This window comes from Natrix helvetica, assembly GCF_964273705.1.
Source record: "Natrix helvetica genome assembly, chromosome: 1".
NCBI lineage: Eukaryota > Metazoa > Chordata > Lepidosauria > Squamata > Natricidae > Natrix > Natrix helvetica.
In genome coordinates, this window is record NC_138548.1 from 77,426,258 (window position 1) to 77,451,692 (window position 25,435).

Here is a 25,435-nt window from a genome sequence, read left to right on the forward strand (position 1 = left end):
GCAGATGCGCAGAGCGGCTCTTTTTCTACGCTCCCTCCTCTCTAGCCAGCTGTCGCTCGATGGTAATTCCGCCTCTCCCAGCTAGGAGCTGTCTGTTGTGCTGGAAAGGTTGGCGAGACGGCCGCCGGAGGGGGGCTTCCCTTGACTGCTTCGACCTCCCTCCCTTTACACAATCGGGACGGGAGCGTAGGAAGTGACAGCCCACCGCCCCCCAAAGAAAGATCTCCGATGCATCAGGTCCTCCTGGTCTTCTCTTCCTCGGGCAGCGTTGTGCTGTTCTTGGTTTTCAGTCCCGAGAAATCGAGATGATCCGGCTTGGATGGATTTTCTTTTAAATTCCGATTGGTCCCTTGTCCAGTGTTTTGCATAGACCCATAAAAAAGAACCTTGTAAAAATTACCCCCGCACACTGACGTTGGAGAAATTGATGTCTTTGAATTTGGAAAACAATGAGGAAAAATTTACAAAAATGAAAAAAAACCTCCTCTTGATGCCAAGAATGATATTATTTATTTAAAAGAAGTGGGGAACACAGCATCATGTGATTCCCGGGGGGGGGGGTGTAATACAATTTTATACAATGTGTAGTTTCATCTCACAGAATACTTTTTTTTAAAGGATTTGCTTACAATAACTGATATTTTACTCACATGGCAGTTTCCTCAATACATTTTTCCATAATTACAAAGCTTACTTAATTGTACAGTTTAATTGTAATCAATTAATTAATTGTACAGTTATAGTGTATTTTCATAAATGTGTCACATATCACACATTTACTTCATTTATTTTATGCTTGTTTTAATTTTTTTTTAAAGCAGACTGGCACCAAATGCTAATAATCTCTGAAGCAGGTACAATTGCAAGCAATAAAACAGTTGGTTTTTTTTTAGTGATGTGGGAACTAAATCATTTGGAACTGAGCAGTAGCAAATATGATTACAAAACAGTCCTGTATTTTTCCATAATCTGGACAGTAACTTTCCATAAAGTGTAGAATCTCCTCAGAATCTGTTGTGAAAACTCCTCAGTACTTGTTCTGTTGTGGCTCAGACAAGATAAGTTTCATGCAGCCCAATCCTACCTTTCCCGTGCCAGATTTTATTCAACATGGCTTTGGGCTAGCTGGAAATTCTGAAAGTTCATTTTAGTAATGTTCTGATTGGAAGAGGTTGATTTAACCTATAAGGATCTACAAAACAAGATTTCATCAAAATCACATGCTCTGGCTAAATTCAGCATTCTGAACTCAAGGCTTAATTATATCTTATAGACATAATTAATTGTATTTCTGGTTCACAATAAAATAACCAGGCTATCTCTTAAGTGAGGAACCTCAGGAGGACTAATCCCATGTTAAACACTGGAAGGAAGGAAGGAAGTCTGTTGTTTTATACACATGTGCCTAGTTGTGAGTAAGATCCAATGAGCACAGTGAGATTTATCTTTAAATAGGCTTTTATAGCTTGATGCTGTTAATTCTACTAACAACTATTTGAGAACTACTGGAATGCTGGAAGCTAACAGTTCCAGGCTGTATCCCATGACTCAAAGAATCCTGAATTTTAGCCCGTTAGAGAATTGGCCAGATTTTATTCAGCCTATGCCTACCAAAATGGAGCTAGATATTCGCCAGCAATTCATAACCTGATCTACATTAGTAACTTTTTTTCATCCTTACTTTTCTTAGAAAAACAACTGTGAAGCATCTTTCTGGAAAGAGGGCAATGCTTTTAGATCGCAAAAGATTAAAACAGATAGTTCGACTCTGGTCAGCTCTCAGTTATTTCCAGAAATGGCAGTAGACACAGGAAATACATGTGAGATGTAACCAGCTGACAGCTGACTTCTGTGGAAATGGTGTATGTCCAACAATCCACTCTTAGATGTCTTGGGCTGCAAATGTGGGCAAAAGGAACAGGTGGAACTCATGTGACTCCTCATTGAGGAGTCATCCAACATGTTGGGTAAGGCCAAGCCCTGAGTAAGAGGGGTCGCCCTTAAGATAAGCTTTTATTATTTCCTGTAGAAGCTTAAATAACCCATCAGCGTGACATCGTTTCCCAACACTGCAATCTTATACCTCATAGAGGAAAAGAAGAACTGAAAGTGATGAAATTATGTTTGCATGAGTCTCATCTGTACAGATGGTCATTTGTCTGAGCGGGGAATTCAGTATATGTTATCTTGAATAATTACAACCAACCAACCCATATCTTTAAATCTTCCAAGAGAGCCACTAAAATAAATTGCTCTGAATTCAAGGGGAATTGACCCCTCATCCCTTCTAGTCCAGTACGTGGAGTGCATTGATCTGTGAGCCCAACTTTCCTTTAAAAAAAAACAGATATCTAACCTGGTTTTAGGAATGTTGTTTGGGGGGTGGGTTTAAGGAGGTTTTAGATTGTGTTGTTTCTCTTTGCCATATAATATATATAGGTATATGCATAAGTTTGTATTTATTTATTTATTTATTTATTTATTTATTTATTTATTTATTTATTTAGTCATATTTATTTATTTATTTAGTCATATTTACGTAGTGTATATTGGAGGTGGTGACTCTTTGAGAGCTGTATGCAACGAAAATTCATTTACATGTTTGACGATTAGCGTACATGCAAAGTGACAATAATAAAGGTATTCTTAAATTCTAAGTCTAAGGAGGAAAGGGAGCGAAAACCTGAATGCAGATTTTCAACCGAGAAACAGGTAACTCTACTCCTCACCTTAAAATGATTTGATTCCACAAGAAGAAGCAAAAATAAAACCACCCAGGTAGAAATGTCTTTTGGGGGGGTTGGGTGGGGGCAAAATTCCGGAACGACCTGTGAAAGCCAGAGGGAGGTCAAGAAGGAATGCGGAAGCCAGGAGGTCTCCAAGCAGCTTCGGTCACGTTCGCTCTCGTCTTCCGAGGGGCTCGGAGGCACGCCCGCGGCCAGCTCTACGCCGATTGGCCCGTAAGTGGGCCGAGGGCCAAGGGGCGGGGCCAAAGGCGCAGAGGCTCGACAAATCTGCTGGTTATAAAGCTTCGGGCTCAGGCGGGCGCCGGCGCCGGCGCGGTAACAAAGCTGCTCCTTGCGCGCAGCTCTCCTTCCCAGACCTCTCGCCACGATGGCTGTTCGTAGCAGTTTCGCTCGGCTCCTCCAGCAAGCGGGCTCCCCTCTGCGTGTCCCTCGGAAGCTCTCCCATTCGGTGGCCATCATTGGGGCCCCCTTCTCCCGGGGCCAGGTAGGTGGGCTTCGCGGGCAGGGGATAGTCCGGACCACCGATTTGTCCGTCCGGGAATGCGAGAGGGAGACTGCAGGGATGGGGGAGAGAGAAGGGGGAGGAGAGGCGTCCTTTGGCCCTTTCCCCCTGGGGAGGGGGCGCAGAGAGGCTTGCGGACCTCCGCCTTCCCCATCCAGCAGCCTAACAAAAGGAAGGGAATTTGATGCCGCGTGCTGGCCTGGGGCAAAGAGATGCTCCGAAGATGAATGATCTATTTATCGTTCGTGTCCGATCCAGTCGATCCGCGATGATGCTCCCTAAGCAGGAGCAAGGCATCACGCGGTCGTGCCGCAAAGCCTGCAGTGATGAGGAGGGGAAAAGGGGGCGGCGGTGGGTGTCGGAAGGCAGGAAGGAAAGGTTGGGATGGAGCTTTCTAGAGAATTTGGCTGGCTGGCGGGGAAGAGGGGCGGCGGCGGCGGCGACAGAGGATGCTCCTGGGAACTGGAAATTTCCAAGCGGCCTCGTGGGCTCATTGATGTCACTTCCCAAGGGGGTCGCTTGGAATCACGGCGGGGATCCCTTTTTTGTCTTGCAGAAAAAAAGAGGAGTGGATCACGGCCCTGAAGCGGTGCGGAATGCGGGACTGGTTGGAAAGCTCTCCAGCATGGGTAAATGGGACGGGGGGGGGGGATGGGAGCCCCTATCTTTCAGGAAGGGATCCGAGTTTTCGGTTTCTGGTCCTGCCTAACTTCCCCCACCCAGATGTTCATATGATATGATTCACTATGAGTCTACCGTCTGAAACATAAAGGTTGTTGCTCAACCTGATGCCTTCCAGATAGTTGTGTGCCTATTGTTCTATGTTGTAATTGTTCTAATGTTGCCCAGCCATCACCCAGTTTAAGGAAAGGAGAAATGTATGTTTAAACGATTATACTATATTACACTCAATCTGCAGCCCACTCTCTTATGAATTCCCTGGCTCATTGAGGTGAGGGTAGGAAATCATGGAAAGGCTTAGTCCAACACACTTGAAAGACATCATGGTGGAGATTGACTTATGACATACTAATCATTTTCAAGGCATAGATAAGGAGATCATCAAGCAAAAGGGAATAGATTGAAACAGACTTCAGTAAGTGAACGAATAATTTGAAACAGACTTAAATAATTCCAAAACATACTGTGCTATTCGGTCTTTTTAAAACCCCAAAGATTTCAAACTAAATCTTTCTAATCTCCAAGTTAAATATGAACTTAGTACTTGCCTCTTTTTGAAACCATCAGATTACCACAAAGATAACTAACACACACAGTAGAGGTTTTTTTTTAAAATCCAAGTTATCTTGAATTAAAGCACAAGTCACACATTTACACTAGCTGATATGTGCTCAATCATCCAGAGCTTAGCTTTGTGGCAGTCAGTAAAAATGATCAGTAGTTACAACATTCCAGAGATTCTCGAAGGAAAACTGAATTTCACAGTTTAACAATGCTTCAGTGTAAAAGGTTAATATCATTTTGTGAGGATGACTGCAATACATGTCCATTATTAATTAAGAAGTTTCGTCAAACATTTCAACTCCTAATTTGTTTTATTAGAGGGGCTGTTGACTGCCAGAGGATAAAAAATTCTTTATTTAAAAGTAGGGAAATAGGAAATTCTTCAGAAGTAGGAAAGATGAGTAAACTTTATCTGATGTTAAAATTGTAAAAATGCCCTTAACTGTAAAGTTTGATGAAACCTTGATGTTGAAAACTGAGTCATAATTATTGAGTAACAAAAATAAGGAAGTAATCTAAGAAGTATTTGTAGGGAAAAAAACATATAAAGTATATGGAACGGAGAAATACATAGTATTTAGTTGGAAAATGAAACTATATTTTAAGTAAACTAAGTTAAGGACTACATTATCAGTCTTAATGCCACTCGCCATATGCAGCATCTCCTGCTTACAGTGTCCTGATAATTTTGGACACATTTTGATTACAAGCTCAATCTTCATGTACAGGGAAAATGATGAAAAAGAATAATTAAGTGCTCTAAAAATGTTGAAAAGTAGTAAGGCTGAAGATTTAAATGAAATAACTGAGAAAATTTAAATGTGGTTTTCTTGTGGAGGTGCTATATGATTTGTCTACGTGAGAAAGCTACTGCTCTGACTGATAATTGAAACAGAGCTGTTATTGTTCCTCTGTATAAAGGAAAAGTTAGCAAGAGTGAATGCAAAAACTACAGAATTTCTTTGTTGTTAAGAGTGCCTGGGAAAGTGTTTGAACTTTGAAAGTCTCTAAGAGATGATAGTCTGAGAAATGCAATGTAGTCTCAGCCTTTGCTGAGATGCATGCGAAAAATAAACATTATTGTGCTTTGTAGATTTAAGGAAAACATAATAAAGCAAACAAACTTGAAATATACAATATAGAGTTGGAACTGGCTGCTGCATGCAGTACATACATGTACATCTATTCATAGAAGTAAAATGCATGAAGATGAAAGAAATGCTTAGTGAAAGAGTTGGCACTGGACTAGGAAAAAGGGTTTGCAATGACTTCATGGATAGAAGAATTTATGGATAAACAGATAGAATGCTTGTAGTGATTGTATGGGTGTGTTACTTGAGAAATTGAATGTGGAGTAGGTACAGATTATTTTGGTTGAGAATATCAATATGATTTTCAGTATATGCTAAATGATGCAACAAGGAAACTGAATCTGAGAATTAATGCATTGTATCAATGTACTTGGGCTTGACAGGAAATATAGAGCAATACATAAATTGTGAGAAAATGTGTAACTTGATAGCATATTTAATAAAGATAGGAGAATGAATGAGAAAAAGTAATGATGGTACAAATGCTGGTAGGAGGTAACACATGTTCAGTGGTGAAAAATAAATGTTTGTTGAAAGAAGGGGAAACTGCAGTGTATAAGGAAGTACTTTTGGCCACTTCATTATTCCAGAGAGTTGGTATCAGTGGTGGGTTCCGGGCCCCATTGCAACTGGTATGGTTGCAATGGGGCCCGGCATCCTCCATATGAACGAGTGCGGTGCAAGTGCAAGTCTTACCATCCAGCGACGCCTCCGTGATGCTTCAGCTACTCGGCGGAGTGTCATGCAGGTGCTGTATGTGCCATGCGCGTGTGCAGAAGTGCCGAAGGGTTTAAAGACAGACAAGGAGCACAGGCGGGTAGGCCCTCCGGAGCACCGTACTGGAACAGTACCTGGTGCTCTGGGCAGGCTCCGGTATGCCCGTACCAGGGCGTACTGCCTGCAATCCACCACTGGTTGGTATGCCTTATAAATAGGATATTTCAGGTGCATTTGTAGAACAAGAAAAAGTAGTGTTGACAAGTAATGGGTGTTGAATAAATGTAGAGCGAATACAATAAGTGACTAGTATGAAAAATGTGGTTTATTGCTATGGAAGGAAGGAATTGGGGTTGACTTGCTCTTGAACTATGTAAAAGAATAGTGGTTGAAAGGAAGAGAAGACTAAAGAAATCATGGTTCGATGGAACTGGTAAGATCACAAAGAGAGAGTTAACAAACCTAAAGAAGAGTCAACACATGCAGTGGAAGTGAGGATGGTAGGCAAGAGTATAAAGATATGCAGAGACGTAGATCATGCACTCTTCATACTGGATCATTAAATTGCCCTTAAACATGTGACACTATAATTAGCATCTGTATAGCAACCTTCCCCAAGTGCATGTGTTGGACCAAGATTTCCTCAGTAGCTGGATCTTTAGGAAGTCTAGGAATTGGTTCAACACATCTGAAGGGCACCATAATGTAGAAGATTGTTACTTTAAATATAGCCTGAAATCAAGCACACCTTGCTGCAGTATCTGTGATGACAAGGTAACCATCGATCTAATGTCTCCATGGAATCCTTTTTTCTGTCCCAACTGACTTTAATTCCTTAATAGTCCTTACTTTTTTTCAGTAGTTAGAGCAGTGCAAAACACCCATCGCCCTGTTATGTTTATTCGTGTTAATGTCTCTGAACTCCACATAAGCGTTCTTAGTAAATAAAATAGAGAATCTTTGCAGCTCAATGCTTTAGGTGATGGTTGTGTCCCATAAAAAGAGAAAAGGGTGAGGTTGAAGTTTTGTTAATTTAAAACATTTGTATAGCCACCCCTCTTAAAACAACACTGGGTGGTTTACAGTACCAGAACTCTTTGGGAATTATTCATAGGAAAACAATAACAATTCTAAATTCCATCATATTCTGTCACATAATACAACTCTGCTTTCTTCTCCATTCTGCTCATTCCTAGGTTGTCAGGTATATGATTTTGGAGACTTAAGTTTCACCCCGGTGCCCAATGATGAACTCTACAATAACCTGGTCAACTATCCACGCTCTGTAGGATTAGCTAGCCAACTTCTGGCTGACGCTGTGAATGGAGCTGTGACAGCTGGGCATAGCTGCATAACCATTGGAGGTGATCATAGGTGAGTTAGGAAAAGTGAAACTACCGTATGACTTTTATATAAAGACCATCGATGGACATGTTTTATATTTAGACCGATTAAATGCTTGCTTGAAAGTAACTCGCATGAACAGTATAAAAAGAGGTGTTGAGTCCTAAAAATTATAGTTATAACAGTTAGTGAAATGGATATACTTCTATTGTATTAAACAAAAAGTAGTCAGTCCTGAATTTTTAAATAAAACCTCTTTTACAATTGGAGAGAAACACACATCTGCTTCCATTACCATATTCTCAGCGAGTCTAGAATAACCTTCCTATTTCAATCTAATCGTAGCATTATTTGAGGAAGCCTATATTACCATAATGCCTCTAAATTCCAACTGTTGGAGAGCAGTGGGCTATGGTTATCATGCTTAGCCTGAGGATCTGGTTGACACTTTAAAAAAAAAGATTTTCCATATGATACATATTATGGACACTTTGGACTATTGACTGTAAAACATGTACATAGCATTTTACCATCAATGAGGACTCAAATTGTTGGGGGCAATATGCTGACACTGTAAACCGCTTAGAAAGTGCTGTAAAGCGCTGTGAAGCTGTATATAAGTCTAAGTGCTATTGCTATCTATCTCGGCTATCTAAATGGTGCTGATTAAGCTGATGTAGAGAATGCAATAGCGTAAAGTTATATACTGATTTCACATTTATCCCTTTAACCCCCCAGTGGCAAGGCATTGTGGGCAGTGCCTTGCATATCAATGCACGTATGCATGACATGCATTGATATGAATTTAAGCGGTTGTCTTACACATTTGATTTCCAAAGTGATTTGGTTACCCACATTTATCAGATATCCTAATTCCACTTTCCCCACTTTAGACAAGGCTGATATAAATCTGAACTGTTTTCCCTTACAGTTTAGCACTTGGTTCCGTCAGCGGACATGCAAGGCAGTATCCACATCTCTGTGTGATCTGGGTTGATGCCCATGCTGATATTAACACTCCACTCACAAGCCAATCAAGAAGTCTCCATGGACAGCCGGTTTCATTTCTTTTAAGAGAACTTCAGGATAAAGTACGTTGGGATTGCACGGTGATGTAACAAGGAATGGCACTTATTGAGCTATCGGTACTTTTTTTTTTAAATTGGAAGCAAATTTTAGAGATCAGAGGTAACATCACATTTCTCCTAGTTACTAGTTTGTAGGGACATATGTCCTGAACATCCAAGAGTGGTTTTTCTTATTGGGGGCGTAATTCATAAAGATGCAAGCACCTCTATATTGAGTTATTCAACATTTGAGATTGGGTGGCTATGGGTTTATTATATGGCAGTGATGGCTAACCTTTTCCGGACCGAGTATCCAAAGAACACGTGCGCCCGAACGCCCCAAATGTCCCCATGCGTGGTGTGGCCCGTGCATGCATCCCATCTATGCATGTGTGCTCCTCACATGCCCCCACCCCCACACATGCAGCCTTCCTGCACATGCCTTGCCCCCTGCGCATACGCAAGTGGCCCCACATGCGCCCCATCCCACATGCACGTGGCCCCATGCATGCCCCCAAGCATGCACGACAGAGACCCGAAGACCAGCTGGCTGGTGGGAGGCGCGGGTGCATGTGCAGTGGAGCTGAACTGGGGCAATAGCTCATGTGTCCACAGAGAGGGTGCTGAGTGCCACCTCTGGCAAGCATGCCATAGATTCACCATCACGGCTATATGGCAATTCTATCATACAATCCTTTCAGAATAACACACATGTGCTTACATAGTCCTCATTTAGTGACTGCCTCATTTTGCAACCATTTGAAGTTATAATGATGGCAAAGCAAGTTTGCAACCTTTCCTCACATTCATGACCTTTGCAGGATTGTATATGTAAAAGCAAAGGTAAGCTGAAGTAAGAAAGATCCTACGCATGGTCACATTTTTACTTAGTGACCACTTCACTTAACAGACCCAATTGTAGTTGCTAAAGGAGGATTGCTTGTATTTTCTACCTGTTAGAAATAGTCTGTTATTTGATGAATTGTAGCTGAAAGTTAATGGCTGTACTTGCTGGTATTCCTGCAGTTTTCCTTCTGAAGGCATGATCATCCATGGATGTATTTTCTATATCTCCCCCATCCCCAGTAATTTAAGAAGCCCTCTTTTGATCACGCCCATTTGAAAAGTACTGTTGACTCAAGATATGGGGCAGAATTTGTTAGCTAGATTTACTTCCTGCTTTCAGCAGCTCAACATGGTTATCATTCTTATCCAAATTGAGCACGTTAAAATAACACTCTTGCTAAATACTCTTTATTACATCTAACTCTTGGAAAGTGAGTCATCTAAATGTTAATTGCCCCTAGGGCAGGGATAAAAGTAACTTGGGTTTACCTTTTTTAAAAGTGCTCATTAACCCTAGTCAGTTTGGGTATGGACTCAAAGGGGGTTTATTGAACAGCACACACTCAGTAATTTGAATAAGCATTATAAAAGGGCACAGCGCGATCTGATGTTTTCATCAAGACAATGAAATTTCCAATTGTTTTGTATAGGAGTGCAATGACGTGTAGGAAAGAGGCATCTTTTGCAGTGCAACACTGCTTTCCACATCCACGTTCCTTTTTTCACCTCCCTGTGGAGCCCTCTGGCCATCAATGTAGTTCATAATACAGGTAGTCCTCGACCTATAACAGTTCATTTAGTTTGAAGCTACAACGGCACTGAAAAAAGTGACTTACAACCAATTTTCACATGCGTGACCATTGCAGCATCCCCAAGGTCACATAATCAAAATTCAGATGCTTGGTAACTGACTCAGACGGTTGCAGTGTCCCGGGGTCATGTGATCCACCTTTTGTGACTTTCTGACAAGCCAAGGAGGAAACCATTGTGTTATTAACTTAATAATTGCCGTGATTCACTTAATAACTGTGTCAAGAAAAGTTGTAAAATGGGGCAAAAATCACTGAACTGCCTCACTTAGCAACAGAAATTTGGGGCTTGATTGTGGTCATAAGTCGAGGACTACCTGTATGTATTTCAATATTAGAATGTTTTCAACAGCTTGTGTTTTGGAGTCCAGCAAAATTTATGTAAGAAACTGAACGAGATCAAGTTCTTTTATTGGGATTGTTGATATCCGTTTGGCCTGGGCTGGAGAGAAAAAAAGGGGAAAAAATGGTATCTTTAATCTATTACAAGTTACCAGTATTTTTGTGGAAGAGAAAATGTTATGACTGCAGCAATATCAACTAAAACAAATTTCTACAACAGGATATTGGAGGGGGGGGGGGGAGCAGGAGGGAGTCTATACTAAAATCATGTTGAGTTGGCATGATCATGGCATTCGAATATTTCCTAGACCAGTCTTTTAAAGGACCATGTTTTTCCCTTATTTTGAAGGTGCCAGTGCTTCCTGGATTTTCCTGGCTGAAGCCCTGTCTTTCCCAATCAGACATTGTATATATTGGCCTGAGAGATGTTGATCCTGCTGAACAGTAAGTACATGATAGCTAGTTTAAATGAATGCTTATTCCGTTCCTCCCAATTTGTGGCAAGAATATTGCTATATTCTAGAGTGACTGCAAGGGTATTTAACTTTAACCTATTTTCTCAAAACAGTTATATTCTGAAGAATTATGGCATTCAGTATTTTTCAATGAGACATATTGATGATCTTGGAATCCAGAAAGTGATGGAAAAAACGTTCGACCATCTTTTGGGAAGGTAACATGTTTTGAAGAATATTTGTTAGGCAATTAAATAAGCCAAAAACCTGACCATTAGTAACCATTAGCCATAACCTACCGATTACTAGGATAAGTGACCTATTGCAGGCAAACTGTAAACACAAGTATTATCTTTTGTCAGAGGGCCAAGACCAATCCATCTGAGTTTCGACATTGATGCCTTTGACCCATCACTGGCTCCAGCAACAGGGACAACGGTCTTAGGTGGATTAACATATCGTGAAGGCATGTACATTTCTGAGGAAATACACAACACAGGTAAAAACCACTTATGCATCTTTTAAAAAAAATTGGGTTAAGGTAACAAGAATCACATAAATTGTAATTATATGCTTGCAGGATATCTGTACTACAAAAATATTCAGAAATGTTTAAATCAAAATGTTAACAAAATAAATCTAATAGAAGCTTGGATTCTTTTATTCTCATTCTCTCTCTCTCTCTCTCTCTCAACAATTCATGAGGCATCCTGGACTGAAGACAATAGTGTTTTTCGAGCTTTCAGATAGCACCTAATTTAGTTTTCCTAGTTAATAAAACAAAACAAAAATTACAGGCTGTGCTGCCAAATTTTAGCATTAAGCTATATAGAAACAAAACTTAGAGAAGTCAATGTTCCCAGTTCATCCCCCAGTTGTTATCATTACTGCCTTTTTTATTTGTGTATTTATATTACACTTCTCCAACCTTCTTCTTGGCTCAGTTTAAAATTATCAGGGAGTTTTAAAGACATATATCATATTTTAAATATTTAACCATTCATCTGCTCCTGGCAACAACAAAACATAGAAAAAGGAAATAAAACTATTGGAAATTACTATTGCTCTGGATAACAGGAGGATTGAAGTATGATGCAACATGTAAGATCTGCTATTTGGCTGAAGAGATTTTTTTTTTTAAACATTGCAAATTTCTGTCTCTTGCTAAAATAACTCGCTGCCTTCACTTTCTCAGGCCTGCTTTCAGCTATGGACCTTGTAGAAGTAAATCCGTTCCTTGGAGCTTCACAGGAAGAAGTGAATGCAACAGCTGGTTTGGCAGTAGATGTGATCGCTACAAGCTTTGGGCAGACGAGAGAAGGCGCACACATTGTTTTTGAGAACCTACCAACACCTAGTTCGCCGGATGAATCAGAAAATGAAGAGCAAGTTCGGCTTTAGGATCTCCCAAGTGGCAGCAGATGCCACACAAAGGGCATTATGTATAGTTCTGCTGATCTACTAAACAAGTGGACAGAACAAAATGAAGTGTACTACATTCTGAAGTCTTCACTCAGCTTTGGAGATTTTTTTTTTCAGTTGGGAAGTCAAACTGTGCCACAAATTAATCAATATCTTCAGTATAAATGACTATCGTATTATATTGCAGATGTAGTTCACAGTTTGTCTTTTCTCCAGCCACATCTCTTCCCAGTAGCACTGCACCATTCTCAGAAGGACATGTCAAGACTGACAACAAGCCAGCACTATATTTTAAACGTAGTAAAATACAATCCATCTTTTCAATCTGTAGTCAAACAAGCTATTGCCAAGGAATGTCCATATAGCGGATTGAAGACAGCAAAGGAGAAAAGCTGCATCTCTTCAAGGCTTAGGTGAAGAACTTATAGTAGACAAGACCTCCCAAGATGATTACCTCCAGGATGATGATGACAGAGAGTAACAATTTATTTGTCATAAGCCTAGAAAGAAAGAGACACGACCTTTGTTGGTTTTTTAAACTGCAAGTCATTACCATTTATGGAGTTATGGTGACCACAGAAACCATCCAATTTCATTTTAGGTAAAGCAAACCCTTTGCATGTTTATTCAAAGGAAGATCCCTTTATGTACTGCAGATTTTAAGGATAATCCTAGGTAAATAGGTACAGAGTTACAGCCACTGTGGAGAAAATTAATGAAGTACAGTATTAACTATTTTTATTTAAAACATCATGGTTCCTGAGATTCCTTATAAAACATCAAAATACTCTTGCTAGAAGTTATAGAGCTTCACTGGAGAAAGTATAAAAGAATAGAGGCAGAATTATACTTCACTCCTATCTGAAGAGATAAAACTGTAATAATTCCAGTTTTGGGCAAATGGCACGAAGAGCTGAAAACCTGATGATAATTAATGGCTTGAATATTGTTTTTAGTACTTCCCTTTTGTATAGCAAGTTCTTTCAATAAATAATAAACCTTACTGAATGGAAGGCCCTGGGTATTTTTTCCCCTGCTAGCGTGCTAAAAACTGCTGCTGTGGACGTGCATATGGACACGAGGGAACTATAGAAGAATCCTTTGAGGTCTTGACTGCTCAGACTTCTCTCTATGGGGCCTTAGTCTCCGAAAGTGGCCCATATTTGTAACCATGCCTCTTGGAGAGCTTTAAAGAACAATCCAGCTAGTCACTTGACAAGATGTAGAAATTAGACCTCTCACAGCATTTTATATAGTACAGGCAATCCTCAACTTAAATGACTACAATTGAGCCCCAAATTTCTGTTGTTAAATGAGACACCTGTTAAATGAGTTTTGCCCCATTTTATGACCTGTCTTGCCATAGTTGTTAAGTGAATCACTCATTATTAGCGCGGTTGTTAAGTGAATCTGATTTCCCCACCGACTTTGCTGGTCAGGTTACAAAAGGTGATCACGTGACCCCAACCGTCATAAATATGAGTCAGTTGCCAAATGCCTGAATTTTGATCACGTGAAGGGGGTGGTGGTGCTGCTGCAAAGGTCCTAAGTATGAAAAACAGTCATTAAGTCCCCCTTTTCAGTATTCTTGTAACTTTGAAGGGTAACTAAATGAATGTAAGCAACGGACTACCTGTATTTATATAGGCATCTTAAACTAAGGCATATCCTATTTCACTATTTTCTTCTTCTTCCAAGGGGAGGGGGGAGGGAAATCAACCTACAGTATCCACTTAAAAGAATATTATAATTAGAGAAATATTTGTGTTCATGATAGGATTTTTATCTATCATATTCCTTTAGCTGTCTGGCAATCACTTCCTGTATAGAATGGGGCAGGCCACAGTGCCGCATATGAAAGGAGGAACTGTCCCCCAAAAATGTTCCTTCTCTCTCTTTACCAAAAGCTAAATTACCAGATCTGGGCTGCAAAAATCCAGATGACCCCTAGATGGAAACAAAGAGGTACATTCTTGCTGCTTTCTGCTCATTGTCTAATGGTTTGCAGCCTAGATGTGGTAGCCCCAGCAAAGCTTGGATCCAACTCATTAATGCTCCCTCACTGTTGGACTTCATATTTAATGCACCAATGCCTAAAGGTGCACCAGCCATAAAAATTATAAATGGATCCTAACTTGCTCACTCACTTACTCCTAACTACATAGACCAGTGGTCGGCAAGCCGCGGCTCGCGAGCCACATGCGGCTCTTTACACACTTTAATGTGGCTCTTCTGTGTGCCAGGCGCCCGCTCCCCTCCCTCCTCTCGGGCACTTCAAAACAAGCGCCCCTTTCCCTTTTTTCTTTTCGACCCACAATGATTAGGGAGGATCCTGAAGTCGGGCGGGGACGAGAAGCGAGGAGGCAGAAAAAGAAACGGAGGCTAAGGAGCTTCCCCCCCCGCCTCCTCCCAGCAAAAATCTAACCGGGGAGCCGGGCGGGCAGTAGCAAATTAGCCGATCACGCCGCGTGATCAGCTAATTTGCTACTGCCCGCCGGCTCCCTGATAAGATTTTTGCGGGGGGGGGGGGAAGCTCCTTGCCTCCGTCTCTTTTTCTCCCTCCTTGCTTCTTGGGGCTCCACCAATGGGGGAGCAAGGCCCGCCCAGCGCCAGGCTTTGGGCTAACACAGAGGTCTGCAAAGGTGGCTGTTTTAAGACTGGTGGACTTCAATTCTCAGAATTCTGGGAGTTGAAGTCCACCAGTCTTAAGAGCCAATTTTGCAGATCCCTGCCTGGGCTAATATGATTGATGCCCTTGGTGGACTTCAATTCTCAGAATTCTGGGAGTTGAAGTCCACAAGTCTTCAAGCTGTCAGGTTTGAAGACCCTGGTTTTTTTTTCTAAAGGGTTAGGGGTGCAAGGGTCTTGCAACTTGACAGCTTTAAGACTTGCATGCTTCAATGCCAGAGTTTCTGAGCCAACATGACTGGAGGAGGAATTCTGGGAGTTGAAGTCCATAAGTCTTAAAGCTGTCAGGTTTGAAGACCCCTTGGGGTTTTTTTCCTAAAGGGTTAGGGATGCAAGGATCTTGTAACTTGACAGCTTTAAGACTTGCGTGCTTCAAATGCCAGAGTTTATTGAAACTAAAAACAGTGTACCATCCTATGTATTTTCGGTTTTAAAAATGTGGCTCTCAAAATAAATTTCAATCGTGGTTTTGGCGAGATTTGGCTCAGTTGAAAAAAAAGGTTGCCCACCACTGACATAGACCTACAAATTGCTGAACTTGACCCCTGAACATTGCCATCTTTCTCATATCTATATACACACAAAAAAACCCATTCTTTCATAGGGACATCGAAGGTAGGCCAAGCCTATAATGAATGAATAAGCTTCACAAAAATTCCAAGTATACAAGACATTCTGATTCAGAGCACATTTTAAAGCATCATTTCACCAACCTTCTTGACATGGAACGTAGGATCTTCCGACTTCTGCTTAAATTTTCATTTGTGTTTACTAACTGTAAAGAACAAGAAAAACACCGTGAACTCACACCCTGCTTGGCAAGGGATTAGGGTGTCACTTTTGAAAATTCGGAAGCATTATATGTTAAGCAGAATGTTGAAATTAGATCAAGCCAAACTTAAAGAAGGATATTTGGCCTCTGCTTTAAATAAGATAATAACTGGAACATACCAGTCAGCTCAACACAGAACGTCCATAACATTCTGTAATAATAATTTTAAGAAGTATGACACACCTCAACGTATGTACTTCTGTATTTTTTCTTTTGTCAGCTCCATACAGAACGTCCATAACATTCTGTAATAATAATTTTGAAAAGTATGACGCACCCCAACGTATGTATTTCGGTATTTTTTTTATATGCTAATAAACTGAATTATGTTTCGGATAACAAGGCCAAATAACACACTATCCAAGGTAAAATCTTGGTCTTTTCCTGAAGGAGAAAAATATGATAGTGAATCACAAAGATATCAGATAAACAATCAGCAGCATTTTGGGACTGGTTAAGATTCCATCTTCTGTGTCGGAGCAGAGACCGTGAGTAAGTTTCATTATTGGACATTAACTATGTATTTATCTACCTAGTTTCTGAGATTTCAGCAGTATATTAAAAGAGAAATCTTATCTTTAAAATAAATTAAAACGTATCTAAGGAAAATCAAACCCAATCTCAAGAAAACAGTATTTGATTCTTTAGAAAAAGTAGACCCGTTTTATCGCCAGAAGAAAAAGTATTCTTTAACTATATTGTTACATTAAATAGTTATCTAAGCTAAATATTGTTATTTCATTGCAGTTTCCCCTCAGCATTATCCCCATCATGAGAGAGAAAAGCCCCACAGAAAAGTGATACAGGAAGAGAGAATTGCTGGGAGAGTGCAAATATATTTTTCCCCCCCATAAAATCAGAGAAACCTATCTGTTGATAGGAGAAGAAAAACAGATTGTTCTGTTCCAGTGGCATTTTGAAAACTTACTCTGCCTTTGGTGCGTTCCAGCTGTTCACGCTGCCCACCTAGTTCTTCAATGATGTCACTACCAATTTGATCAGTTTCTGCGGCAATTTGGTGTGTCCGATCCAAGCTCTGAGTGGCTCGATTCAAGCTTTCTGTTCCCTGAAGCAGTAACACCCTCTGAGACTGCATCTGAGTCTAAGAGACAATTAAGACCTATTTAAAAAGGCAGAAGGGATATTTTACCTTTCAGTATGTTCTTCCCTGAGAGTGGAGTTTTAAGTCATGCTAGCAATGTAAAAGAATAAGAGAGGTTTCCTATTGATGAGAGAAACAGCCTATTCTTTTGAGAAAATATTGGCAAAGACACCGAGGTGATCCCATTCCCTGTCCAAACTATCTCTGATGACACCTAAATTTTTAGTTTGATTCTACAATCAAAAAATGTCCCCTATTATTCCTCCCTCCCTCCCCCCCCCACTGATTCAAGCAAATGCTATCAACATTTTCTTAAGAGTATTTACAATCAGTTTCCCCCTCTTTTAGTATAGATAATTCAGCTATTTTCTTAGGGCAGTGGCACTTTTGGGCACCAGGGACTGGTTCCATGGAGAGGTTTTTCTGCGGACCAGAGAGGGTGTGGTTTTGTGTGCTTCCTGCATCCCACAGATGGGGCCTCGCTTGTTTATGTGGCCCAGTTTGGCATGCTGCAGACCAGTGCCTGTCCACGGACTACGGTTGGGGACCCATGTCTTAGGGGACAAAGGACTACATTGATTCAGACAGATATTAATAGTGTGGTGGACCTAGACACTATACAGTTTAAATACCACCAACCTAGCAATTTGAATAGTGATGAATTATATAAACTGCTTGCAGTAAAAGTCAAATGGCACAGAGCGTATTAAAAATGGAATTTTTGTCAGTGTACTACATATTTGACTTAGTAATCTTCAAGGTGTGTGGCTACTTCATTAGACATGCCAAAACCTAGTGTGCTTACTACTCACTTCCCTTGAAAGGGAAAAAGAAAATGTTTATGTAATAATTTCAGTGGAATTTTTGAAAAATACCTAAATTAAAGTTTTTTTTTAAAAAAAACCAAGACTGCTTGTACTGGATCAGAAACAGGGGAAATGCTGATCCTCCAGCTTGTGCCTTTGGATCAGTCACTTTCTCCACTCAGTGTACCTTACAGGTTTGTTATTATGGGGAAAATAAGGGGGAGGAGCTTCATCCATTCTAAGACATCTTAAGTTGTACAAAATAAAATCAGGACACAAATCAAATCAATCAATTAGAAATTAAAATACATCCCAGTTTAGCGATAATCAGCATATTAAAGACGCATCTATTCTAGACGCTCACTGGCAGCACTGAACAGAAAAATAGCTTAATAAGCATTGCAATGTTTATATTATTTACAGTCTGCTGCTTTTTATATATTACAAGACTTAAGCAGCTGTCATAAATACCTGCTAGTTGCCAAGAGTCTGAATTTTGATCATGAAACCATAAGGATGCTGCTATGGTCCTAAGTGTGAAAAATGAATGTGAGCCACTTTTTCAGTGTCATTGTAAATGGTCCCTAAATAAATGGCTTCAAGTCGAGGACTACCTGTATTATCAATGATCTCTCAAATTTGGAAATGAGAACTTGGTTCTGTTTTCTCTTAATTTGCTAAATTCTCCAATAAATGCTTAAAAAGACCTTTACTATTTGCAGAATTTTAAGAACAGCAAAAATCCCTGAAATCCAGGAATATCAATAGCACTTAGACTTATATACCACTTCACAGTGCTTTAACAGCCCTCTCTAAGCGGTTTATGGAGTCAGCATATTGCCCCCAACAATCTGGATCCTCATTTTACCGAGGGATTTTTACTACTGCATTTACTATTCAACTAAGACCTCATATTCTTTCTTTTCTTTATATCCCCTCATTTTTTCCAAGAAGAATTTAAGCTTGCTTCCAATCTACCGAGGCATTAAGGGCAGATAAACTTTTGTCTTTTAATAATTTTGTATTCTCTAATTGTTTCCTAAGTCAATTTGTCTCTTCTCCTGTAACTCTTCTTAAGTTTTCACCATGAGCTCAGACACCAGAATATATATAAGATAAACATTGCAATACTTATTAAGCTATTTCTCTGTTCAGTGCTGCTATGCACCCCTTTCTAAATAAAAACCTCAAGTATGTTGATATCAGAACAACCTCTAAAATAATTGTATATCTAGTACTTACTCTCTGCTCATTTTCCGTAGAGAAGATACCAAACTTAGAATTCCCCCGGGCACTCGGAGCTACTCCCAAATCCGTACTTTTCATTTTCCTATGAAATGTGCTAAGGTCTCCTTTGTAAGTTCTAATTTTAATCATCATTTGATTGCGGAAGGACACGGGGGCATATTTAAGTTCGTCTTCCATTTCCTTTAACTAGAATAAGTTTTAAAAGTAAACATTTATCAAAATCCTTGTTACATTTGTATTTGAGACATGAAATCAAGACTGAAAATGATTAATTTACCAGAAACATCACATCACAGACCTAATTAAAAAAAAAACTACTCAAATTTCTTATGAATCATATTTCACTAAAATATAAAATACAATCTATATAGTAATTCTCTTCTTTATTTCTGAAATATGTATCCTATGTTTTTATTTTAGAAAAGTTAATCTTTGCCTGACCAAAACTGAGCTTATTTAGAAATAGCATTCTGCCAATTTAAATACATTTCATGCAATGACAATAAAAGCCAAAAATGGAGAAAATGTTTTAAGTATTTTCATGTTACTTATACAAAGCAGTGAAGAAAATATGCTTCACAAAAGGTTATAAAAGGTTTATAAAACATATATCTGTTTCAAATGTAAAAAGCTACAGTGTGTAGGAAACCACCAAATACCTCGGGCAAAAGGCTAGATTTCAACCATTTCCCTATCTTCTTCCCTATCCTCTTATGAAAAAAATTAACTACTTTGAAGATAAACACAGTTTTGTTACCATTCTGATAACAAAAACAAAGACCAGACTCAAAAGAATAATATTTCACATTGCTCCATAGTAAACGTCATTGTAAACAAATACAATACAATCATCTGTAATGCAATTTATCTTTGTAGTGTTTTAAAGATAAATCATTATCTTTAAGCCCAATACAGAAAAAAATATCTAGATAATTTAAAACTTTTTTTAACAGAAAGCAGATTAATTTGTTCAAATGGGTATTGCAAATGCTGGCTTTGGTTGTCTGAACAAATCATGAAATGGGAAGGAGAGAAAAGAAAAAGAAATGTTTTTAAAATGAATTATTTCAATCAAGTGTTTTTTCAGTCTTGGCAACCCGAGTTGAAGTCCCCATGCTAGTTGGGGAATTTTGGAAGTTGAAGTCCACACCTTAAAATTGCCAAGGTTGAGAAACACAATATTAAGCATTTTATTAAGGTTCACTGTGTTTAAATCACTCTGGATTAGTTTCATATACACTAGGACAGTGATGGCAAACCTTTTTTCCCTCTGGTGCCAAAAGCGTGCGCTATAGTGCGTTTGTGCCCACACCCATAATTTAACACGCCCCTGCGCATGCAACCCACTGCACTCCCCTGAGAATGCGCGCACGACCCACCCACCCCCTGCACCGCATTTTGGCAGGCCTCCCTGAAGCCTCTGGAGGCCAGAAACAGCCCATTTCCCCACTTCTTGTAGGCCCGTTTTTTCACAAGCCCTGGCATTGTGTGGAGTCTCCTTGGAAGGGAAGGGCAGCATAGGTGGGCCAGCCATAAATCAGCTGGCCAGTGTGCGCATGCGTGCTGAAGCCAGCTAGGGCAATGGCTCATGTGCCCACAGATATGGCTCCGTGTGCCACAGGTTCGGCATCATGGCACTAGGGTCAGTGGTGGGTTTCCATTTTTTTAGCTACCGGTTCGCTTGTGTGCACGACACTTCTGCGCATGTGCACAAGGGTCCGGGTGGGTGTGCGGAGCCCCACACCACTGCCACTACCGGTTCACCCAATCCGAGCTGAACTGGAAGCAACCCAGGGTTCTAAAGCTTTTTAAAGAATCGTTCATATTCTTACCGTTTCATTTGCCTCTTTTAGTTTTTCATCAAACTCTCGCATTAATTTTTTTTTCTCCTCTACAAGATAAATTTTTAAAAACATAAATTTTCACCAAAGAACAAAATATTAGCAGTACAAAAATTATTCATACACTACCGTGTTTCCCCCAAAACAAGACAGGGACTTATTTTCTTTTGACCCCCTCCCCAAATGTTGCTTGGGCCTTATTATCGGGGGTGGGGGGAGCTTATTGGTTTGGGGTTGCCGGGTGGCTGCTCTCTTGCGAGCGGGCTCCCGAAGAGCTGAGCACAGCGTCGGGCAAACTGTGCTATGCTGCCGCAGCAGCACAACAAAGCCGCCATGAGGTGACTATGCTCACGAGCAGCCGCCCGGCAACCCCTTCTAGCTGGGCAGAGCGCCACACATCGACCTAGTAATATCTCAAAGGCGCTAAGCCGCGTGGCGCTATAACCGGTTGGAAAGGGAGTTTGCGCAAGCCCCTGTTCCGCCCCAGCTCGCGTACCTCCCAGCGTCATCATGCCCTGGCCCAGCTCTCCCTGCAGGGCCAGGGCACCCCCGCCGTGCTCCGAGCATAACTGGCTCCCAAACTCCAGAGATCCACTGCCGAGACTTCTGGCAGCGGCTGCTTTGGGACTATGCTCTATGGTTGTGGGCCGACTGCGGGAAGACTTTCTGTCCCACCCGGGTCTTCCAACAGCCAGCCCACAACCATAGAGCTAAGTCCCAGACCGGCCGCTGCCAGAAGACTCGGCAGTGGATTCCGGAGTTTGGAAGCCAGTTATGCTTGGAGCATAGCGGCGGCGGCGGCAGCATGGGCACCCTGGCCCTGTAGGGAGAGCTCGGCCAGGGCATGGTGAGGCTGGCAGGCAAGCGAGCTGGGGCAGAACAGGCGCTCGTGCAACCTCTCTTTCCAGCTGGGCAGAGCGCCACGTGGCTTAGCGCCTTTGGGATATTACTGGGTCAGTGAGTGGCACTCTGCCTGGCTGGAAAGGGGGGGTTGCCAGGCAGCTGCTCATGAGAGCAGCTGCCTGGCAACCCCCCCGCTCCAGCTAGGCACAGTGTCACTCACCAACCTAGCGGTATCCCAAAGGCGGCAAGCAATGTGAGCGCCTTTGCTCCCCCTCCCCCCCGGCTTGGCGCCTTCGGGATATTGCTAGGTTGGTGAGTGGCGCTCTGCATGGCTAGAGGGGAGGATTGTCCAGGGGGCTTATTATCGGGGGAGAGCGTGTATTTTTGCCCACAGGAAAAATATGGCATGGCCTTATTATCAGGACATGTCGTAGTTTCAGAGAAACACAGTAGGTATATTATTTATACCTTTGTTGTGCTTGCTCAAGTTTTTATATTAATATTTGAAGCGTTTTTCACCTCTGAAAGTGGCAACTGTGCTGTCACTTTCAATAATTAGAGGTAGATCGTCGTATGTATATCTGGAGTTGCTCACTTTTTACTGGATCTCTGACTAAATGCCTTTATGAACTAAGATTTTTTAGTGTTGATCTCTAGGCCAGTGTCTCTGGAAATAAGCTCTCAAGCAGGCATAACAAAATTATAAAGAAAAACCTTCTACCAATCATACATAGCATACATATGTACATACATATATATGTATACGTACATTTGTGTGTTAAGGCTCCGACTAATGAACCCAAGAAGCTGACATTGTAAATAAATTTTAAAAACCACAGACCACTCATTTTAAATAATTGACTTGTTTTTCCTATCATTTTTATTCAAATACATTCATGTGGCTCCAGAATTGTCATCTCTAGTTCTATGGATAAGCAGATCCCATACAAAATGACTGTTTTTGTACCTTATTAGCTAATGGGCTACATTCAAAGATATTGCTCTGCTGAGGGAACAATATAGGCCCCAAAGCAATGATCTTTTTTCTTCATACATATCCTGAATCTGATTGGTTCATATAACTTTGTAAGCAATCCACAGATTTAGTTCATTGACACCATTCATGCCCTTTTATTGTCAGCTTTACTTTAAGTACTTTACACAGCACTCTTCCTGCCCAACTAAATTGCCTGCTAAATAAAGGGTCCTAAAAAAAGCCCCATATATCACTTAACCCTACCCTTATCATGTACTCCAATAAGGACTGAATAAATTATTTTTAAATGTTGTTTTGAATTATTTTCAGAACAGATAAGTTTGGCAATATCTCCCCCCAACCCCCACACCAGAGATTCATGTAGCTTTTGTCCTTATGACATTTAGGATATTGATTTTCTTTTTTATATGTATGCTGGCCAGAGTCATTAAGGAATCAGGCAGCCTCAAAATTAGATAAATAAGCACAAAATACGATAGGATGTAGCAGCTGCCAAAAAATAAAAGCAGAAGTCATCCTAGGCTGCATTAATCAAAGTATTAGGAAAGGTCAAGAGAAGTTAGGATTCCTCTCTGCTTTGCACTCCATTTTGGAAAGCACACTGATAAATTTTAAGGTGTCCAGAGAACAGAGACCAAGGTGATAAAGGACCTGAAAGGAAAAATAGTTGGAGGCATTGGCCTGGAGAAGACTTTGGGATGATATGCTAGCTGTTTTTAAGTATCTGCAGGTTGTCATGTAAAAGCCGGGGCAGACTTGGCGAATATCATTAAGGCATTACAAGGCATTAAAATTCATTGGGAAATTGAATATTGAGTCATTGGGGAAAATAAAAAATGATCAATGATGTAACAATCTACCCGGGGAGGTGCAGGAGTTTCCTTCACTAGAAGTGTTTAAGCTGAGACTGGATGGACATGTATCTAGGATACTCAGCTTGTAGATTTATGTATTGCACAAGGGTGAATTTCAAGTCTTACATTGTGTGAGGTTACAAGAGTACAGGTAGTCCTCGACTTAGGACCACAATTGAGCCCAGAATTTTGTTGCACAATGAGAAATGTGAGTTTTGCCCCAGTTTGACTTTTGTTGCCACATTTGCTAAGTAAATCACTGCAGTTGTTAAATTAGTAATAATTTAAGTGGATCTAGCATCCCCATTGACTTTGTCAGAAGGTCGCAAAAGATGATCACATGATCCCAGGACACTACTTATATATCTTGTATAACTCTACACTGTCTATTTGTCTTTATTAAAACATGACAACCAGCTCTCCCCCCCCCCTCTTTCTCTCACACACAATTACAAGAGATGTGAAGGCTGTAATCCAATGCTGCACAATGCAATTTGTTCCATGTAAACAAGTCAGCAAGTAAACAGGTTAGAAAGCAACTGCGGGAAGGGGGGGATCAAAGGAGAGGAAAGAAGCCTAGCCCTGAATACGTGTGTTTTTCTTTTAACCTGAATAAACTCTCTCTGTATGGTGAAAATGCAAAGCTCTTTTGTCCTCCGGGGAGGGAAAGGGAGAACTTGCCACAACCAACTCGCCGTGGGCACCCTGGCGCAGGACAACTCGTTGCGAGACAATTTAACAATTCTATTTAATGATTTAAAATAAATAAAAAATATTTTAATTTTTGCCATTCACATTTCATTCTGTCCCTCGTTTTACATGCTTTCTTTAAATGATTCTGTTCCACCATTGTTCTTTGATATTAGTGTAACTCTTGTCCTGCAGCTGAGCTATCCTGTGGGGAATTGTCATAGACCCCTCCCCGACTCCTCAGCCTCCCGCTCTGGTATCTGGAGGGGGCACCGATTCGTTTCCGTTTTACCGGCCCCCGGTAACCCTCGAGCTCCCCCTCGTCACCTCGGGCAGCGACCTCCTCCCTTGCTTGGAAACCTCCGCGGCATGGCAAGGAGAGGCCTGGAGCCAAACCCGGGGAGAGGCTCCCACCCACCGCCACCGCCGCAAGACTGGAGCGCTGCTTTCCTACGTACCAACCGCCAGGTTCCCGCGCAGCCTCTCCGGGGCGCTTTGTAACTCCCCATGGAGGCCGCGAAAAATCTCGTGCAGCCGCTCCAAATGCTCCGAGGAGCCGATGCCGCGGTCCGCCATCCCGCGGAAGTCGGGAGACAGCAGCTTTTTTTCCCCTTCACGACCCGACGCCGCCCGGGGATAACTACCGCCTGGAAACCATCCTCCACCGGCACTTCCGGGATAAAGGGCGGAGCTTAGGCCACATCCTCAGCCTCCGTCCCTAGCAGATCGTCCCGCCAGAGTGACTAAAACAGTGCCTGGAAATAGTGCTGTCAATCGCAACAGCGCCGCCATCGTTGCGGCGGAGAAACAGCCTCCTCTCTGAGACGGGGGGGGAGGGGAGGGGAGGGGGAAACAATGTTTGTGTTTGTTATTCACACGAGGATAGAAGCTGAATAGGAGAATAGATGCAAACCCCTTCCATATTGATGTCAGAAGGAACCTAACTG

The 25,435-nt window shown here is 41.3% G+C and overlaps 2 protein-coding genes and 1 long non-coding RNA gene across 3 annotated transcripts; 1 reads left to right on the top strand and 2 right to left on the bottom strand.

The window, feature by feature from the left end:
- Nucleotides 1-3,034: 3,034 nt before the first annotated feature.
- Nucleotides 3,035-13,600, top strand: ARG2 (arginase 2). Its single transcript, XM_081937739.1, has 8 exons — nt 3,035-3,231; nt 3,806-3,878; nt 7,499-7,676; nt 8,578-8,737; nt 11,060-11,154; nt 11,279-11,383; nt 11,528-11,664; nt 12,361-13,600. The coding sequence occupies exons 1-8, from the start codon at nt 3,115-3,117 to the stop codon at nt 12,564-12,566; spliced, it is 1,071 nt and encodes a 356-aa protein (XP_081793865.1). The 5' UTR covers nt 3,035-3,114; the 3' UTR covers nt 12,567-13,600.
- LOC309384348 lies at nt 11,804-12,371 on the bottom strand. The gene is made up of 2 exons (XR_014174040.1): nt 11,919-12,371; nt 11,804-11,850 (listed from the first exon to the last, which is right to left on the bottom strand). It is a non-coding gene; the product is annotated as an uncharacterized lncRNA (long non-coding RNA).
- On the bottom strand, nt 12,949-25,181 carry VTI1B (vesicle transport through interaction with t-SNAREs 1B). Its single transcript, XM_081937742.1, has 6 exons — nt 24,947-25,181; nt 21,096-21,154; nt 19,258-19,449; nt 17,036-17,209; nt 15,989-16,050; nt 12,949-13,087 (listed from the first exon to the last, which is right to left on the bottom strand). The coding sequence occupies exons 1-6, from the start codon at nt 25,062-25,064 to the stop codon at nt 12,997-12,999; spliced, it is 696 nt and encodes a 231-aa protein (XP_081793868.1). The 5' UTR covers nt 25,065-25,181; the 3' UTR covers nt 12,949-12,996.
- Between the last annotated feature and the right edge of the window lie 254 nt (nt 25,182-25,435).

Excerpts from the sequence above, each read along its gene's own strand:
- ARG2 (XM_081937739.1), top strand. The coding sequence starts at position 3,115 with ATGGCTGTTCGTAGCAGTTTCGCTCGGCTCCTCCAGCAAGCGGGCTCC. Across the intron at positions 3,232-3,805 it reads CCCCCTTCTCCCGGGGCCAG|AAAAAAAGAGGAGTGGATCA; the intron begins GTAGGTGGGCTT and ends TTTGTCTTGCAG. Across the intron at positions 7,677-8,577 it reads ACCATTGGAGGTGATCATAG|TTTAGCACTTGGTTCCGTCA; the intron begins GTGAGTTAGGAA and ends TTTCCCTTACAG.
- VTI1B (XM_081937742.1), bottom strand. The coding sequence starts at position 25,064 with ATGGCGGACCGCGGCATCGGCTCCTCGGAGCATTTGGAGCGGCTGCAC. Across the intron at positions 21,155-24,946 it reads GCGCGGGAACCTGGCGGTTG|AGGAGAAAAAAAAATTAATG; the intron begins GTACGTAGGAAA and ends TTTATCTTGTAG. Across the intron at positions 13,088-15,988 it reads CTACGTTCCATGTCAAGAAG|GCTTATGACAAATAAATTGT; the intron begins GTTGGTGAAATG and ends CTTTCTTTCTAG.